The sequence below is a fragment of the Berkeleyomyces rouxiae genome, assembly GCF_048999995.1.
Source record: "Berkeleyomyces rouxiae strain 22BRR77 chromosome Unknown BrBRR77_ptg000005l, whole genome shotgun sequence".
In the NCBI taxonomy this organism is placed as follows: Eukaryota; Fungi; Ascomycota; class Sordariomycetes; order Microascales; family Ceratocystidaceae; genus Berkeleyomyces; species Berkeleyomyces rouxiae.
In genome coordinates, this window is record NW_027396495.1 from 817,557 (window position 1) to 836,676 (window position 19,120).

The following is a 19,120-nucleotide window of genomic DNA, read 5'->3' on the forward strand; positions in this document are numbered from 1 at the left end:
TAAGGAGGGTCCCGCAAGCTAGACTGTCCGACAACGATAGGGAGTTGGGGATCGTGAGAAGGGTGGTGTGAATAGGGGGCGAGTCGGCGGTGGGGGAAATCAACAGCTTGCTCGGCTTGATTTAATCTGGCTCAGCTGAAAGCTTACACAGCACCCGATGAGGCGAACCCTTACAGATTTACTAGTCATGAGAAAACCCTAGCCAACTGGGCCTACCAATTTGAACTGAAATTCTTACCCGGGGTATTCTCAGCACACGACAGATACACATGAAGCTATAAAACGCGCTAACTGAACGTTCCAGAAAACCTCAGTTATGATTTGAAAGTCTTTATTCACATGTGTTCCAGTTGGTTGGTTAATTCTTTATTTACCTGCCTACTCGCGAGGTATTCTCGGCATACGACAGGGGACTACAAGTAGTACCAGAAATTACATACAGAAACAGAAACCAAAATCCAAACCATGCGTACAAAACCCCCCGCACAAAGTGTAATGACTAAAGTGTGTCCACCCGCCCAGCCCTGAGACTGTCCTTTGCTTGTGTGGCCCCAAACCTGGCCCAGAGTCCTGGCCTCGCCGCTGATGCAGGCAAAACATAAAAACAAATACAAAGGAAACAATAAAGGGAAGTACAAATAAAGAGAGAAACAAGTAGGAAAAAGGAGGTGATGGCAGCGCAAACGCGCTAAGGGGGAGACCCCGAGGGTACGCCGTCTCCAGGTGGCAGAGGGGGCGCGGGAGGGGCCGCGTCTTGCGCCTGCGTGTCCGGCCTCGTGCGGCGGTGAGCCAGCAGGGCCGTGGGGGCTTTGGCTGCTTTAGCGGCCAGCCAGCAAGCTCCGCGCTTGGTACCGATTAACTTCTGAAAGGAGCTGCTGGACACCCGCTGTGGGTTGTGGTGGCAAACCCAGATGTGCTCCGGGCTCGTGTCGGCTCCGCAGAGGGGACAGGAGAGCACGGCGTCCTCGTGCTTGAAACGGCGGTGATAGGCCGCAAAGTCGCCGTGTCCTGACAAAGCTGTCAGCACCGCGCGGGCGAGGTTGCGATCGGTCTCGTCAAGGAGACTTGTCCAAGCCTTCTTCGGGGCCTGCACCGGGCGGCGCAGGTGAGGTCTGGTGTTGCGACCCTCTGCCTCCCACCAGGCGCGAAATGCGGTAGTGACCCGGGCGCGGAATTCACTGCGTGCCCAGGAGAGTGACATGCCAGTCCTTGTGGTGATTATGTCTGCACCCCATCTGGCTTGTCTGTCGGCGAGCTCGTTGCCCACGACATCGGAGTGGCCTGGAACCCAGATCGCTTCCACCTCAATAGCTCTATCTGGCCACGGTCTTGGCCGCGGATGGTTGGCGTCGGGACGTAACCAGTCCGCGCAAATTGTTTGGGCTCTCCGAAGGTGTTCCTCGGAGGTTCCGGGCTTGACGTCCCGGGACGTGAGCCTACTTACCGCTGCCATGTTGTCCGAGCAGATCCAGCCTCTTTGTCACCCCGGATCGGGGCCCGGGTCGAAGGTAGCTTGCCCTTGCACGGCGGCGGGAAGCTCGTGGACAGCTCGTATGGGAGCATACTCCTGAGCTCACCCAGTATGCCCCACATTGGCCTTATGGAGCCTAGGGGGTAGTTTGGCGGGGCCAGCGCGACTCTGAGAGCAGCCGACCCAAGGAGGTTGTCCAGCGCATAGCGCATGGGAGGGAAGCCCGATGCGAGGTTGTATATTGCACAGGGTGTGGTGCAATATAGCGGCAGGGCGGCGCGGAGGCCTCTGCGGACGGTGCGGTCGAGGAGCCTTGAGGCCCCCAGTAACCCGCGGCTCAGCGGAGCGTTGGGCGGGGTTGGGCGCCACCATGTGACCGCAGCGTAAGACAGCTTGGCAACCACGCATGCGCGGACCGCCGTGAGGGCGCCCTTGATCGGAGCGCCTTTCCAGCACCCGGACAGAATCTGGATGCCGCGAATGGCCGGTGCCGTCCTCTGTGCCACGTCTCGGATGTGTGGCACGAAGGAGAGGTTTCGTGACCAGCGCACGCCAAGCCAGCGCAGGGTCTCGCGAGGGCTGACCGCCTCCAGCGTAGAGCCGTCGGGGAGTCGCAGGCTTGGGTTTTGTCCATGACGCTTGCGCGTCACGTGAAGTAGTTCGGACTTCGTCAGGTCAAGCGCCATGCCGTTGTCCGTGCACCAGCTGTCAACGAGCTCCAGAGAGCGGGAGAGAACCGAGCAGTTGCCTTCGAGGGACGAGTCTGAGTTGACTAGACAACCGTCGTTAGCGTACCCGCGGAGAGTGCAGGGGAGTGGCATCTTGAACAGCGGCGACATGAACAGCATGAACAAGATTGGGGAGATGGGCGAGCCCTGTGGGAGGCTGCCACCTGTTGGCTGGAGAGCGTCGGAGACGCCGTCTAAGGTTAGGGAAGCCCGCCTGCCCGCCAGGAACGAGGACACCCATCGACATGTTCCAGCCGGGCACCCCAGGTCCACCAGTCGTTTGACCATGCGATTCGGATGCATGGCGTCGAAGGCCCCCTTGATAACAAAGGTGAGGACCGAAGACTCACCCCTGAGGTCGGCTGTGCGCTCGAGGGAGTGCGCCAGGCGTAGTTGTCTTGGATGTAACCTGCCTCCAGCGCCCAGCACGAAAGACGGCGGGCGACGATCCTTTCCAGGCACTTGGCCAGGGTCGGGAGCAGCGAAATCAGCCGGTAGGCCCGTGGCGACGAGCGATCCTTCTTGTTGGGCTTTAGCAGGGCGATCACCTTAGCCTCTTTGAAGGAGGCAGGGTGGTGGCCCCAGAAGAAGCTTGCGTTGAACAAATGGGTGACCTGCCGCTTGAGGGAGGGCCAGGCCAGTTTCAGGACGTTGTTCGAGAGGCCGTCCGGGCCGGGGGCAGTGTTGCGCGGCCTCCAAAGAGCAGCTTCCACCTCGTCTCTGGTGATTCGGGCGCGTGTCGGCGGGGCTTCCGTCCTGGAGCCCCGGGTCCTCGGTTCCACCTGCAGGGCGGGGGATTCGATGTCCCCTGGCCGGGCGGAAGGCATGTGCACGCTGCGAAGGAGAGCGATCTTTTCCGTGGTGTCTTGCACCGTGGCCTCCGCTCCGTCCGCCGGCGATAGTGCTGGGGAGTGGCGGTGCGGAGCTTTCGTCCTCCATTTCACGATACGGAAGAGGTCTCGGGTATCAGTGACCTTCGCCAGCAGGTCGGCGTAGAAAGCCCGAGCCGCGCTCCTGAGTGCGCGCCTGAGGCGCTTCTTGGCTTCGCGGCGTTCGGTCCTGGCCTCTTGTGCTGCGGCCTGTGTCGTTGCCTTTTCCACCCTGTTCCGCGCTGCGCTTTGCTCCGCACGCGCGACGCTGCACTCCTTGTTCCACCATGGGAAGCTCTTGGCCTTGCCCAGAGACTTGGGCGTTGATGCGACCAGGGCGTCCAGGATCACATCCTGTAGCCGTCTCGCGAAGTCGTCAATGTGCTTTTTTTCCGGGATCTGGCCGTCTGACCTCCGGTACTCTCTCACAAGGTCGTCCAGGCGAGCCGCGCCGGCCTTGCATGCCGCGTCAAACTTCGCGGATTACCTGATTTGATTTGATTTGATTTGATTGTCTTTATTTTACCTGTCTACTCGTGAGGTATTCTCGACATACGACAGGAGACCATTGCTGGTACTAGGGGGTACATACAGTTATCAAACACAGCACCCGAATCTGCCTATAGAACCTGCACACTGCGAAGTATAATGACGGGAGGTCCCCCACCCGCCCAACGACCAAGACTGTCCCTCGTGCGTGCAGCCCCCAAACATAACCCGGAATCCTGGCCCAAACCCTGTTGTACAAAAACAAATTATTATTATTATTATTATTGCGTTTTACGTCTGTCTGTGGGTCACGTGGACCCGACCCTATTGGATCGTTAGACGTCGAGGCACCCTAGGGTCCTCGAAAATCCCTCCAAGGTGAAGGTCCGGAAAACAAAGGAAAAGTTATGTGGTACAAGAACCCCGGAAGAAGGGGAAAAACCGGTCGGAACTGGGGAGCGGGAGGGGACTCAAGCAGCGCTATCCTGGCTGAGCTTTCTCTCCTACCGTCCACCAAAACATGGCTACAAGCTACAGGCTACGGGCATATATCTACGAAGAATTTTGTTTCTTCAACAAACCTGCGGAAGTCGCGTGCACCTTGTTTCGTGGTCAGGGTGTCGTCGATTGTCATGTGTATGGGCCTCCTGGTGAAGACCTTCGACAGACGTTTGCCTTTCCAACAGAAGAAGAGGTGGAGGGGATCTTTTCGTTTCCCGCATGAGCATGTGGCTTTAAAGTTGGCGTGGTTCATGCGCTCGTGGTATTCTTCGAAGTCCCCGTGGTGGGAACGAGCAGCGAGTAGCCAACCAAGAGTCTTTCTAGGGATTGTCAGCTCGAAGGGGGCCTTCAGTGTCGCCGTGAGCCCGAGGTCCTTGTATGACGTGGGGGCTGAGGTAGCCCACCATTCTGCATACGCAACGCGTAGCCTTTCGCGTGCCACACGGTGAACGTGGGCGATAGAGGGGGTGAGGTTGGGTGGTGGAGTCAGAGACGCGCCTTCCTTTGCCAGAGTGTCAGCCATTTCGTTGCCGGGAATGCCCTTGTGTCCAGGGACCCAGAACGGGAGGACTTGCCCCACTTGCACTCGAGGGTAGCGGTGTCGGTTGGGCCAAGTGCCAGCAAGTGAGTGGAACTCAAGGATGCGGTCTTGGCTGGTGTCTGTCGGTGTGGCCCCGGGGAGGAGGCAGTCATGAGCGGCCTGGTTGTCTAGGACTACTAGGATGTTGTCGGCTAAGTAGGTGCATGGGGTCTGGAGGGCCATCCTCAAGCCGAACAGTGCACCGGCTATCTCAGCGTCATAGACCTCGTGGTTCGTCCCAAGGGAGCCGCGACCGCTTCCGAGCAGATGGCCACCTTGGAAGATGACAAATCCCCAGCCAGTGCGGCCATCCTCAAGCTTGGAGCCATCTGAGTACACCAAGATGTCACGGGTGTCGGCGGCTTTCCGGAGCGGGGAGAAGTCGTAGCCTTCCTTGGTCTTTTTGGTCGGTTGTGCCGTCTTGGGCGGGGGCATCAGTTTGGGTCTTGGCGGTTTGTGCTCGATCAGGGAAAGAGTTCGGCCGAGTCTAGTTTCAGGGCTGGCGTTGGCTCGAGATACCAGCGGGTGAGCAGGGTCCAGGCTTGTCCACCTAGCGGCTAACCTTTGTCGTTTGTTCTCCAGGAGGAGTAAGGCGGGGGCGATTGCGGCCTCACGATGAAGGGCTGAGGAGGGCGTAGTCTTCCATACTGGCAGCACCGCTCTCATCGCGACCCGGAGCGTGCCCTCTATTCTGTTTGCGAGGTGTTTAGCCCGAGTGGAGACCTGATTGCCTCTGGAGCTCGTCCGGTGGAGGCCTGGCCAGTACGTTTCTGCGCCATACATTGCGGTAGGGATCACACAAGCAATGACCGCAAGTCGGGCCATGGCAGGAGGGACTCCGCTCTGCGTGTTCGAGATGGATCTCAGAAAGTTGGCTGCTTTGCGCCCCTTGGTGGACCATGTCTCTACGTGCTTGTTGAACGACAGCTTAGAGTCGAGCCAGAAGCCAAGCCATCTCATAGAGCTCTTCGGGGCAGTTGTGGTTCCACCAATAGTTACCGGAGGGTGGGGGTGGAGGCGGGATCGTGTGAAGTGGAGCACCTCAGTCTTGTTTGGTGCGAACTCTACTCCGTTCTCATGAGCCCATTTTCGCATTTTCTCAGCAGCAGACTGAGCCGAGGCTACAGACTCCAGAGGCGACCGGCCGCTGGCGAGAATAGCCACGTCGTCTGCGTAGCTGAATCGGTGTTTGGTGCTGATCAGAGGCTGAAGGAACAGCATGAACAGAATGGGGGATACCGGAGAGCCTTGTGGAACACCGCACGATATGTTTTTCCCTGTCGATCGGATCGAGCCCATCCGTAGCCGGCATTTTCTGTCGGAGATAAAGGAACCCACCCAGCTTGTCAAGTATGAGGGCCAGCCTTGTTCGCGGAGCCGACATTGGAGCCGACCGGGGAGGACTGCGTCGAAAGCACCTTTAACGTCCATGGTCAATAAGGTGCTCACCTTGCTCTCCGCCCAATTTCTTTCGATGTCATGGATGACGCAGGCCACCAGGTCAGATGCGCTTCTTTTCGGCAAGGCGCCAAATTGTTGCGGGTGGAGGATTGAGTTTTCGAGGGCTAGGAACGTAATCTTCCTGGCGATGAGCCTCTCGAGGCCTTTGCCGAGGCATGGTAGTAGGGCGATGGGACGCCATGAGCCAGGGAGAGAAGGGTCTTTGTCTGGCTTGGGGATGACCACAATTTGTACAAAAACAAAGCAAACAAAACAAAAAGCTGTTGCGAGGCGCTCAGAGTTACCCGGTCACGTGGTCTCGAACACATGACCAACATAGGCCAAATGATTGGCGAACCCTCTCCTCAATGTGACTCATGGAGTGGGTCTAACTGAACTTAGCTCGTACCTATGTAAAGGGTACAAGCAGGTACTTAGATGATGTGGACTTTGAGGTTTTCCCCTCATCGCGATTTTGTTAGCTTTAGTTTTATTTGCTTATAATACAGATTTTCATCAACTTCTACAAAAGCAGACCTCCTCAAAACCATCCCCAAAAGTGGAACCAAAACCAGCGCAGCCCTGCTGTGGAGCTACCATCCCCACCAACATTCGCTGGTCGGCTAAAGGGCGAGAAAACGAGAAAAATTCTCGCAGACGGGCCAATCAGCGGACGTGGCCTGGGGGCTCTCGAAAGAGCGAAAAACCAAGGCCAGATGAGTCTCCAGAAGTCTGGTGATCGTGAGACTGGAAGAAAGAAAAGTTGGCGTAACCGTAGCGTGCGCAATGGATAAGGCACAGCGATACGGTTCCCGCGCCACGGGGCGGACTACCTGAACCTTCCAGAAAGGCGGTCCATCGAGAGTTAGTGTGTCTCCCTGAGGTGCAGTGCAGAGCGCTCGAGGGGACGACGATCGCAGCGGCGGTGAGAAAAGGGGCGAACGTCGACAAGATCAACCCACGAGAGGGAAAAAAAGACGGGCTCAAGGCCTCACAACTCGAAAAAAGAATAGACGCAACACGATCCCAATGCTGCTGCCATTCTCGTCTCTTCAACATGACAACGAGCTGCGAAGCCCGAGTCCGCTTTCTCCCAACTTTGAGGGATTCCCTCGCCGTCAACTTGCCTCCTTTTCACGACACCCTCCTCGCGATCGCCGGCCCTTCATCGCCGCCACACACAATAACTCGTGGATCCATCTTCGCAACTCGGGACTGTCTCTTTGAAGGTTCAGACAGTCCATCACTTTCTTTTCTTTTTCTTTTGTCTTCCCTTTGTCCTGCTGTGGCACTCGGGGACTGCATCGGGCCTCAGCCATGGTTCGGTGCGGCGGCCACTTCGAAAAGCGGAAGGATACGCTCCTAGCCTCCGGAGGCTCACCTGGTATGGGTTTTCACCCGCTCAACGACTCGGGTTTTCCCATGCCACGCTGGTTGTGATAGTCGACTTTGTGTCTGGCCACGTTTCTCGGTCGAACAAATGTTGGTGGGGATGGTCAACTCTGTGTGGGAGTTAGGGTTTATCTGGGGAAAATTTTTTTTTTTCTTTTTTTCTTTTGTACTTGTGTTTCTTGCTGCTCGTATCGGAGTGTGGACCACTGGTTCTTCGGGGCTTGGGGATGGTGCGCCATCCCGAACACACAGAAACTATGCGGCGTGTCGAGCGGAGGACTTTAAATTTCCGTCCGGTAACCAATCCGGCGTCGTGTGATCTTAGTGATTTTGGTAGACGATAAATATAATCAAGTCAAGTCAAGTCTACGCCATTTGTCGTGTTACTCTGAGATGACAACCCATGAAAGTATCTGGCTTAGAAGCTAAAGAAGTAGTGCCACTACAAACCGAACGCGCCCATCGAGACAGCCTGGAACTAATCGAAGACAAATATTAGATAAAAGGCGGTAGAGCTTGATGAGGAGCGCAAAATAGGCCGCAGTGGTGAAGTGGCCATGATTAGGCTGGACTTTCCTGTGATACGCTTTCGGGGTTGTTTCTTGTTTCCCGATTTTCTGTCATCCCTCGCAGGCCTTAAACTATTTGTTCCTGTTGATGTATTGCGAGTGCAAACTCTTGAATCCACCAACTTAGGGCTACCTCACATTTCCATCTAAGTTGTCTCTAACATTGTGACAAAACTTCAACTCACGTCTGACACGGGACAAATGAATGTGCCATTGTCATCTTCTTGTAAGTTTTACCCTCCACCTCCATCGTGACATGGTCACGGACATCACCTGTCATCAGCATGAAAGTATCAGCAATTATCTCTTATGCTAGCAATGGAAGTTTGCCTTCCACAGTGGAAGACCTATGGGTTACCTCTTGGACTAAGGTCTAATCATGAGGATTTTGGATATAAAGAATGGCTCTTTCTATCTGGTGTATGTATCTATGGACTTGTAAATCATCAATCATCGTTCTTACATCTTGGGATAATTGATTCAATACCTCTATTTAACTCTTTGAACTTGTGACGGTCCGGAATCATATTCTGTGAAGGACAACAGTGAGTCCTCCAATATACACTGACAGTTCCTCAGGGCTCGAGGATGACCACAACAAGTTCATTCCATTCAATCCCGAGTTAGCTAAGAACAAGACACGGAAAACGTTAAACGTTGATAAATAATACCACACCCATGACATGAACCCTGATCAAATACGGCTCCTTTGAGAATAAGGCACAGCTAATTCGAGGAGCATCTTGATGCACAATTATAAGTATTCACATTTGAACACACATATAACTATCAGGACTTGTTTCGGGTTGTAATGCAGTCATTAATATTAACACAAGTAGTTATCTACACTCGAAACTTCTAAACAAGGAACTCTATCGTCAAAACCAAAAGCAACAATGTACAGCAGCAGCGCGCAAGTGCTTAGGACGATTGCCGAAGCTTAGTGTTGCGTGCAATAATGAGGTTGACAAGCTGCTTGCCAGGGAAGTCCATGGCCAGAACTCCGGTGCGAGCATCCATTGTCTCGTTTAGATAGTTGCCAAGACGATCGTTGACGCCTTTCTGGTGAACGAAGTTACCATCAGCAGCACCAGAGGGGGTGACGCCGATGCTGACACTGGCGTCAATGATGTGGAGCATGTTTTCCATTTCATCCTTGGCTGAGTCGAGGGAGGTCTTGAGGACAATCCATTTGGCGCCCATTCCAATGTAGTCACTCTTGGCAATCTTCCACTGCGACACCTTCATGGCAGGAGACCTCCAGGGCATACCAAAGCGACCAGGATTTCTAGTTTTAAAGTCTTGCAGGATCATCACCTTGCCACGGATATCGCACATTTTGGGAGCCAAGGAATCAGCACTGGGAGGAACGTAAAGATGAGAGCGGGACCGTTGACCAAGCTCGGTGTCGGAGTCCAGATATTGAGAAATAGCGTCCTCAAAGACCCAGTCATCGACGTCGGCCCAGGGATCCTTTTCAATGCGCAAGATCAGACCCTCGGTGGGGTAGCTGTCGAGGAAATCATAGGCAGTGGAAAGGACCATATCCAGGCCATAGGTAGTGTTGCTCTTGGCGTGGAAGATATCAATGCGGTTCTGTTCTAGATGGGCAGTGACGTCAATGTATCTGACACCAGCCTCAAGTTGAGTTGCTAGCGTGGTGTTTTGGCACTGAAGCACAATATGGTTGCTGATGACATCAGTCATAGAGTTGTGGGTGCCGGGGATGGAAAGAGACGACACTTCAACGTTGTCGGGGATATCAGACATCCAGCTGGGGTTGTGGGCTTGGTCAAGATCGAAACTGAAGCCAGAGCAAACGTCTCTCAGGCATTCAATGTGGCTGATAGCTGCCGAGGCGGCAGTCGTGAGAAGAGTTAAATGCATGATGCGATGAAGATGAAAGAAACAAACAAAAGAGAAAAAAATTAGAGTCAGAAAAGAGAGTCAGGAGAAGAGAAAGAAAAAAAGAAGACAAAAAAAGGAAGTGAAGGGAGGTGGAGATCACTGAAGGTGGATGATGATCCAAGAAGAAACTATTTTCCCCGGAAGTAGGGCGACATTGTGCGGTATATGTAGATTTTGACAATCGGTTTCTTGAACGCTGTTTATTCAGCCAAGGTCAACATGGGATACGAGTTGGAGATAAAATTCCCATTGATGGGCGGCACAGCAAAACAATATTTTCTTTCCATCTTACATCTTGACTACTCCGTCTAGGATTGTTTTAATTGGGAATCGGTGCCGCCAAATCCACTTGAAAGTATTAATAGCATTAACATGTGCATCCAAAAAGGTAGCCTGATCTTTAATGGCATTCACGATCGACTAACTCCATCTGCTTAACATACAAAGCATAGGCGCAGTCCGGCATTGACTGGGTACACACACAGACATCCATCCATACATTCCCAAAGCGCGCCAAGGTGGGGGTTTCACAAGCCTGTATTGGACTAGAAGCCCAAGCCAGGCTAAGTCGCGTGCTTGGAGCTTGCACGCACACGTAGATATTCTAGAGCTATGGTATAAGTGTGAGCTTTTCATCTACTCGCAGCACATGCGTAGATTCTTGCAAGAGCTGCACGCCATGTGAAGACCGGCACCAATGGCTTATGAGGCAAACTAGAATAACAGTGGAGGCTGACTTGGCTGCATTCAGCGTCTATAACGGCGAATGTTGCTATTTATGTAACTAACTAGCCATGTCTGTCCTGGATGTTCTTTTGGACGGAGTTATGGTACATTGGTACATTGGTACATGCCCCTGACACAACGGCCCCACCGACAGTTACACAAGGTCAGGGGCTTGACGCGCTGTTAATCTCGATTAGACGCGATGGTAAAACGCCGTCTACAAATACTGGTGGGCCATCGCAAGATTCACAGTGCCGAAACTCTGTTCCCGTCTTCTGGAAGCAAGGGAGGATCTGAAAAATTTAAGCCAAGGCTAAGGACGGCGTGGCAACCGCTTTGTAAATGGTATATCCAGTCGCGTACATGTATAGTTAGGTATAACTATGTACTCGATTATCTCTGGTCGCGCCAATGCTTTGTGGCACAGTGCCAGTCAACCGCGCCAAATATAAACACACAAGAGAACTGAAGTTATTGTCCAGGGATTCTCGGAAATACCAGTTTTTTTGCAGGGCTTAACTCCAGGCTATGAGTTGTTATGAAAGGACGCCGACAGACTTCGTCGGGGAGCGAGCAGATTGTAGGGCGGAAACTTTTAATACTTTTGCGGCCCTACTCAGACAAAAATGAAGAAATTATTGACAAGGTCCTACACATGGATTCAGGTCCACCCGGGAAATCACGGAGGGAGCATGGGCGCACAGCGCTACTCAATTCTCGGACAAAAAACCCTACGAACTCACATGCGGGCTTGCCTTTCCTCAAGGGATGCTTTCACCAAGAGATAATCTCACCATCCCTAGTACTATTGTTAGATCATTTCATGTTATACTTAACATGCAACTCTACTTGTAGGCTCCAAAATCTAGTGACTCCATTGTGAGACTTTGGGGGCCGTGTGTTAAGTCATAGCTTCAGCGGCCATCGAGACAGTGCTACTCGGTATAACTAAGCTGGAAGGGCAAAAAAAGAACAGCTCTCTAGAGCGAGATTCTTAACAATATCCTCACCTTGTGGTGCATCTAGAAACTCACTAATAAATGAGTTCCCCGAGGACCACAGTTTTCGGGACAAAGGTTTTACTAATTGACAATTCAGTCATGTTAATCAACAAAAGCTTAAGCTGGCCTAGAGTATGGCCTTCAGCTTGGAAAGAGATTTTAGCTAAATAGGCGCGATGAGCGATGAGTTTGCTAGTCTTTTTTTTTGTTATTATTTTTTTCTTTTTCAAGTAACCATGACACAACTTTAAGTGAGTTTCGGTTACCGAAGGGTGGTGAAGGGTGCAATATTGAAATCACCATTCCACCCGGGCCCAGACGTCCAGAAATAAGCATAAATAGTAGTGCCACTAGCAGAGAGGAAGATACTAATCATTGAGATCTTCTAGCCCCGATCAAATAGGTCATGTTATCAGTGTAAAGAAGGCAAAAAGTAACTAAGTTGGTTTGATTGCATTGTTTCAACAGTTTGCTGGTCGGGGAGGAGTACTCAGCATACGTCAGGCCTACGAAAGCCGGCCTCCTCGCGCGTGTTGTACGTACTTGATAGACCCGGATGGGATCGTGACATGCCTATAGTGTAAAAACATAATTCTCTTTTTTTTTTTTTTTTTTTTTTTTTTTTTAGATTTGAAGGTAACTTTCCTGAGATCATATTGACGAACAACTGTCCTGGAATTCTATCTTATAAGCTATACTCTTCATCAACTCGATCTCGGTTCGTCCAGCCATATTCCTCATCTACTGTATCTTTGTATGCCCAACTAATCCGTTCATTGTTTAGGTCAAATACCACAAACCCAGCCTTGAAAGCGGGACTGCCGAGAACATTCACACCAAGCTCATCCGAAAACTGCAGTCCGCTAAAGCAAAGATCAGCCCCCTCGTCAACCCGGTTGAGCTTCAAATATCTACCGGGGATAGAGATTGGGCTCTCACCGGAAAAGAAGGTGAATTCAGGTAGTTTACTGGTGCAGGGGACAACATAACCAGCGTGTTCCTTGCTGTACTTGGCATTCTTAACCGTTTCGAAGTACTCCTCGGCGTATTTGAGGGGGAGCATGACAAGGTCGCTAGCAGTGTCAGCAATGACATTCTCTAGGCGCTCTTTACCAGCCAAGGCATGGTCAAGACTTTCAACATTGACATCTCCAAGGATTTAGGCCGCGAAGTTCCAATAGCCTTGACTAATGTCCACTCGACTATATCCGAGCGATCTGCGGATTGCGTCATCATTAACAAAGCCGAAGTCGACTTGGCCGGTTGAGTAATGTTTGATATCAATTGTATAGACCTGTTTGTCAAACTGGGATCCCGCGTTGCTCATGAAGTCAACATAGGGATAAAATTCCAGAGACTTGGAAGTGAATATTCCCATTCCAATGACTCCCGAGACAGATGGAAGATTGTGGAAGTTGTTAGGCACAGTTTCCGCGACTTGTATGATCTGGGTTTCAACAGCAAGACCACTGATGGACACTACCTCCGTATATCCAATACCTGAAGCTGTATTTCCATTTGGATCTTTAGTTTCCCAGTGGTATCCTTCGAATAGCTCACCACCGAAAATCCTGGCAGGAGTGTAGGAACCCTGTAAGACCTTAGGGTTTGCAGTCGCCGGGGAATGAACCTAAAGACCGTGAAACGCGTTGTCAAGAATGAGATTGTAAATTTTGGCCTCTCTGAAACCAATCTTTGTAGCGAGTGCGAACTTGCTACCACAGGTTCCCACTTCAAGTAAAGGAGTGGAGATGACTCTGCGCTTCTGGTTCCTGTTCAGCGCGTCTTTCAGATCCTGGGGCATGAGAACCTTGTATTTGGTGTAAATCTTAGCAAGGGATGCAGAACCATCCAAAGAATAGCCAATATCACGGGCTTGCTTGGCGGACCAAGTACCGGGAGCCGACGAGAAGGCATCTGCTGAAGACTCAGTAGGAGATGTAGGCAGGGCCAGGGCAACCTGGGAGGCGATCAGGCCGGTGGCAAGAAGAGACGAAAACGAAGGAGCCATGTCAAATGAAGAGTGAACTTGAAAAAGGTTTTGGAAGAGTGGATGGGATGTAAAGTTATTGAAAGTGAGGATAGACAGCCAGGAACCATCCGGAGAGAGGGTTGATGAGTCTTTATCAATGCTTGGACCGTGATGATATGCCAAAGGCTTTCTCTAGTATTTCTTGTACTATAGCCGACACTACTACTGAACTTCTCAAGGTACATCATGCCTGGCCATAACACACGCCGTACGACGAGAAGTCTTCAAGGTGGATTCCCCGTCACTGCATATCGTGAGATTCATGCCCAGATTCACATGAGGTACCATCCGGTACCATGAAAGGTCCGTGACTTGCGCCGTGATTTCTGGGCTATACATCCAAGGACCCAGCGGCTAGGCTTACGAAAAGAAGGCCCAGGCTGGCGACTCTGACTACAAAAATTTTTCTTCGATATATATTTATCTACATTGGCGTATACGACCGTCTTCGATGTATCTCCAGTAGATCACGCTATCGATGGAGAAGATCTTCAACAAAATGCAACACTTTCTAAGTTGTGTGCTGTGGATATACCAAGCCTTTTTGATGACCGAAATAAACACGCGAACCGCAAAGGCGCCAAAGCCCTGAGGATGGCCTTATTTTATGCGTGGTATTAACGATGGACTAGTTGTCATTAAGGTTCCCATGTATTGCCAAGTGGAAGTCATTTTGTGTGAGGCTTAGACAAAAACTAAAAGAACCAGTGTCTAGAAATTACCGTAGGGTCGTCTTTTCTGGAGAGTCGTACGCTGCCGATAAAGATGTTGGGCCAATCTTCTTCGCACTTCCTTTCCAAACACAAACCCAGCCCAGTCTTCAAAGCCTTGTATAGGATTGATCTAACCCTTCCGACTCTTCGCTGATTTCTAGTAAAATGTATCTCCTAGACCCTGCTACGAGATAGTTCCCCCACATGTAATTTTGCGGACATCGCTTTTGTCGTCTCTTTCGCTTATGCAACTAAAAACCGCGTCTACCGCGCTTGGATCGACCCAACATTCCGGAGCACTAGATATTCACTATACAATGCACACCGGGATAGCTCATTACAAAAAGTGGAAACGCCAATGCATGGTAGTACAGAATACATGGCACGGATAAGTCTTTATGATTGTGGAGAGTCCCGAATTGCGAGATTCTCTCGGCCAGTTGCAATGCGTTGAGTGCCGAATGACTCCTTCTCTGAAAGACAGAACTACGGGCTTGTTTGAGGTGGCAGTATCAACACGGATGGTTCTTTGTAGACTCCTTAGAGTATAATCCCTTTACTGAAGCGACTATCTTCATTACCCTGCGTTCTTGCACACGAGGCTTGGCATACGACAGGGGACTATTTCCAGTGTCTGGAATTACATAACAGAAACAAGCCAAAATCTAAACCATGCATCAACCCCACATCCCGAAGTCTAATGACAGAACGTCTCCTACCCGCTCAACGCAGAGACAGTCCTTTGCTTATGGAGCACCAAACAAGACCTATAGTTCTAGTCTCACTAACTACTGTTGCAATAGTAATCTTTTTAACAACAAAAGAAAGAGAGATGACGGCGCAGCCTCACCAAAGTTTGTGCCCCGAAGACTAAGCTGTCCCGGACAAGGTCGGGTCAGCTGGCGAAGGGTCGGGTGGGGGGCTGACTGGGGAGTCCCCTTTCTGCGGATCCGTCTCCGTTCTCTCTTGACAGTGGGCTAGGAGCACCGGCGGACCTTTAGCTGCTTTGGAAGCCAGCCAGATGAATACATTCCAGTGGCGATAGGGTTCTGCAAGACACCTCTAGACATCCGTTCTGGGTTGTAGGAAAATCCAAGCATGCTTTGGGGTGGTTTCTGTGCCACAGACCGGCCAGGTTAACACAGTGTTTATGTGCTTGAACCGGCAGTGGTAGTCTGCGAAGTCGCCGTGACCAGAAAGTGCTGTCAGGACAGCGCGGGCGAGCTTGCGATCGGTCTCGTCAAGGAGACTTGACCAAGCCTTCTTGGGGTTCAACTGGGCGGTGCAGATGGGGTCTGATGGCGCGCCCCTCCTCTGCCCACCAGGCGCGGAAAGCAGAGTCGAGACGGGAGCGGAAATAGTGGCGGGCCCAGGAGAGCGACATGCCGTCCAGCCAGGTGTTTGTCCTAGCCCCTAGCTTTGCTTGCTCATCTGCGAGCTCATTGCCCGCGATGTCGGAGTGGCCCGGGACCCAAATAGCCTCTACCTCGGGTGGGCCGTCGGGCCAGGGCCTTGGTCGCGGCCGCTCTGGGTGCGGTCTGATCCAGCTTGCGCAGATCATCTGGGCGCGCCTCAGATACTGCTCGGAGGTGCCCGGCTTGGCGTAGCGAGACGTGAGCCGGTTCACTGCGGCGAGATTGTCGGAACAGATCCAGACCTTGCGGCACTGTGGCTTCTCCCATGAGTCGACCTCTGCCAGGGCCTTGGCGATGGCCAGCACCTCGGCGTCATGGACTTCGGCGCGGAACGGGGCAGGGCAGTTGCCCGTGGACAGGGTCCTGCCGTCCTGGATGACCACCCAGCCGGCGCCGACCTTGTCGTCTCTCAACTTGGATCCATCCGTGTAGATCCAGAGGTCAGATGGGTCCGAGGAGCGGACTACTAGCAGGTGGGCCGCGGCTGCGGCCTCCTTGTTGCCTTGCAGCGGGGGGCGGGTTGTCGGGAGCACTCCCTTGCACCTGGCAGGGAGGCTTGTGGCGATTCTGTGCGGGAGTAGCCTCTTGAGCGTACCCAGCTTGCCACCAGCGGTGTCTCCGAGCCCTAAGGGATGGTTTGGCGGGGCTAGAGATGCCCTGATGCCGGCCGAGGCCAGGAGGTGGTCGAGGACGCAGCTCATGGGGGGGAACCCCGATGCCAGGTTAAAGATCGCACATGGCGTCGTGCAATATAGGGGCGGCGCTGCGCGTAGTCCCCTCCTGATCGTACGGTCCAGGATGTGGGCAGCCCCGAGAAGGGCCCGGGAAGGCTTGGTTGGCGAGGGGCCAGGGCGCCACCACGTGACCGCCGCGTATGTCAGTTTCGTGACCACGCAGGCGCGGACGGCCGTGAGAGCCCCCCTAATTGGCGCGCCCTTCCAACAACCGGACAGGATCTGGATGCCTCGGATCACGGGCGCCGTCCTCTGGGCTACGTCGCGGATGTGCGGCAGGAACGACAGGTTGCGGGACCACAACACGCCCAGCCAGCGCAGAGTCCCGCGGGGGTCCACCGGTTGGAGTGTGGAGCCGTCCGGGAGACGCGCGCCCGGGTTTAGGCCGTGGCGCTTACGCGTCACGTGCAGGAGGTCAGACTTGGCGAGGTCTAGCGCCATGCCGTTCTCTGTGCACCAACTGTTCACCAGTTCCAACGAGCGAGAGAGGGCGGTGCAATTCTCCTCCAAGGACAAGCTAGAGTGGACCAAGCAGCCATCGTCGGCGTATCCGCGGAGAGAGCTGGGGAGATTCATCCTAAACAGCGGAGCCATATACAGCATGAACAGGATGGGGGAGATGGGCGAGCCCTGGGGCAGGCTGCCGCCTGTAGGCTGGAGAGGGTCGGCCACGCCGTCGAGAGATAGCGACGCCGTGCGCCCGGACAAGAAGGATGCCACCCAGCGGCAAGTCTCGGCGGGACAACCAAGCTCCACCAATCTCTTCACCATCCGGTTGGGCTGAACCGCATCGAACGCCCCCTTTATGTCAAAGGTGAGCACTGAGGATTCTGACTTGCCGTCGGCGTAGAACTCTAGAGAGTGTGCCAGACGCAGGCACATGTCTTCCGCGCTGCGTCCGGGGACCGCGCCAGCGTAGTTCTCCCCGATGTGACCAGCTTCCAGCGCCCAGTGAGAGAGCCGGCGGGCGATGATCCTCTCTAGGCACTTGGCCAGAGTCGGGAGGAGGGAGATCAGTCGGTAGGCCCGCGGCGAAGAACGGTCCTTCTTATTCGGTTTGGCGAGGGCGATCACCTTGGCTTCTTTGAAAGAGGCGGCGTGGTGGCCCCATGAAAGGCTCGCGTTGAACAGATGCATGATCTGCCTCTGTAAAACAGGCCACGCGAGTTTCAAGACGTTGTTGGTCAGGCCGTCTGGGCCCGGTGCGGTGTTGCGCGGGCTTCGGAGCGCAGCCTCCAACTCCCCGTTGGTGATGCGGGTCCGTCTTTGCTCATCTAGAGCGATGTGTGGCGGGTCGACGTCGCCTGGGCGGTCGGAAGGCATGTGCACCCTGCGAAGGAGGGCGATCTTCTCCGTGGTGTCCTGCACTGTGGCTTCCGCGCCATCGGACGGGGCCAGGGCAGGGGAGTGCCGGTTCGGCGCTTTCGTCCTCCATTTGACCATCCGGAAGATGTCTCGGGACCGCGCGACGTTGGCGAGGAGGTCGTCGTAGAAGGCCCGGGCTGCACTCCTGAGAGCAGACCTCAGGCGTTTTTTGGCTTCGCGGCGGACGGCCCTAGCCTCCTGTTCCTCCGTGGGCGAGCCGGCGTGCTTCACGCGGGCCCGAGCTGCCCTCTGGTCGGCGCTGGCTTCCCGAAATTCGTCGTTCCACCAGGGAAAGCTTTTGGCTTTTCCTTCGGACCTTGGGGTCGAGGCAATTAGCGCGTCCAGAATGACGTTTTGCAGGAGTCGCGCAAACTCGTCTATGTGCCTGTCCTGTGGGACTTGGCTTCCTGCCCTGCGGTACTCCGCGACAAGGGAGTCTAGGCGGGTCGCGCCGGCCTTGCACGCGGCATCGAACCTCTCCTTGTCTAGCTTGTCCATAAGGAACCTGCCAGGTGGAGCCGGGGCCGGCGCGTGGCCGTGCAGAGGAAGGGTCACCAGGAGCGGGAAATGGTCGCTGCCGCAGGTGAGTTCCTCTCGGAGGTCGACGCTCGCGCCCGTGACAAAAAGTGCCGAAGACAGCAATGCGAGGTCGATGACGCTTCCGGACTCGTGGGTTTGCTCACCCTCCGCGTTGCCAAGGAGGAGGGCTCGCTCTTCCATCCAGGCTAGCAGAAGCTTTGCGTTGTTGTCGTTGGTGTCGCTCCGGGGGTCCCAGGCGCTGTGGTGGAGATTGAAGTCGCCCACTACCACCGACCGCGGCCCTGGCTGCATGCTGGTCAGGAGACGTAGCGCCTCCCCTGTCCTAGCCGAACCTGTCCCGGCATTGTAAAGGTTTACAATGCTGTATGTGTGCCCCCCGATTAGGACCTCCACAATGACGACATCCTGGTGTTCCTCTCTCATGTAGGCCTTTTGGAAGCGAAGCCCGTGTCTTTTTGTCGAAATGTATGTGGCTACTCGGGGTTTCGAGCGCCAGTTACCCTCCGGGACTATTACCTGATAGGAGGGGTGCCTAGGGAACGTTCTGTTCCCCGGGTCTGCGCTTGACGGGGCCTCTTGGAGGCAGAGCACATCCACCTGGTCTTCATGCGCCTTATGTAGCAACGACTGTGCACAGGTCCAGGACC

At 53.8% G+C, this 19,120-nt stretch overlaps 4 protein-coding genes across 4 annotated transcripts; all 4 read right to left on the reverse strand.

Annotated features, from left to right (window-relative positions):
• Positions 1-688: 688 nt before the first annotated feature.
• BROUX77_005353 (uncharacterized protein) lies at positions 689-5,859 on the reverse strand (the record flags this gene model as incomplete). The annotated part of the gene is made up of 5 exons (XM_073750217.1): positions 689-1,178; positions 1,445-2,370; positions 2,550-3,542; positions 3,661-3,688; positions 4,139-5,859. 5 exons carry the CDS (start codon positions 5,857-5,859, stop codon positions 689-691), a joined length of 4,158 nt encoding a protein of 1,385 aa, XP_073604239.1.
• A 3,101-nt stretch (positions 5,860-8,960) lies between these two features.
• On the reverse strand, positions 8,961-9,926 carry BROUX77_005354 (uncharacterized protein; the record flags this gene model as incomplete). Its single annotated transcript, XM_073750218.1, has 1 exon — positions 8,961-9,926. One exon carries the CDS (start codon positions 9,924-9,926, stop codon positions 8,961-8,963), a length of 966 nt encoding a protein of 321 aa, XP_073604240.1.
• A 3,378-nt stretch (positions 9,927-13,304) lies between these two features.
• BROUX77_005355 (uncharacterized protein) lies at positions 13,305-13,685 on the reverse strand (the record flags this gene model as incomplete). Its single annotated transcript, XM_073750219.1, has 1 exon — positions 13,305-13,685. The coding sequence occupies one exon, from the start codon at positions 13,683-13,685 to the stop codon at positions 13,305-13,307; it is 381 nt and encodes a 126-aa protein (XP_073604241.1).
• A 1,974-nt stretch (positions 13,686-15,659) lies between these two features.
• On the reverse strand, positions 15,660-18,764 carry BROUX77_005356 (uncharacterized protein; the record flags this gene model as incomplete). Its single annotated transcript, XM_073750220.1, has 1 exon — positions 15,660-18,764. The coding sequence occupies one exon, from the start codon at positions 18,762-18,764 to the stop codon at positions 15,660-15,662; it is 3,105 nt and encodes a 1,034-aa protein (XP_073604242.1).
• Between the last annotated feature and the right edge of the window lie 356 nt (positions 18,765-19,120).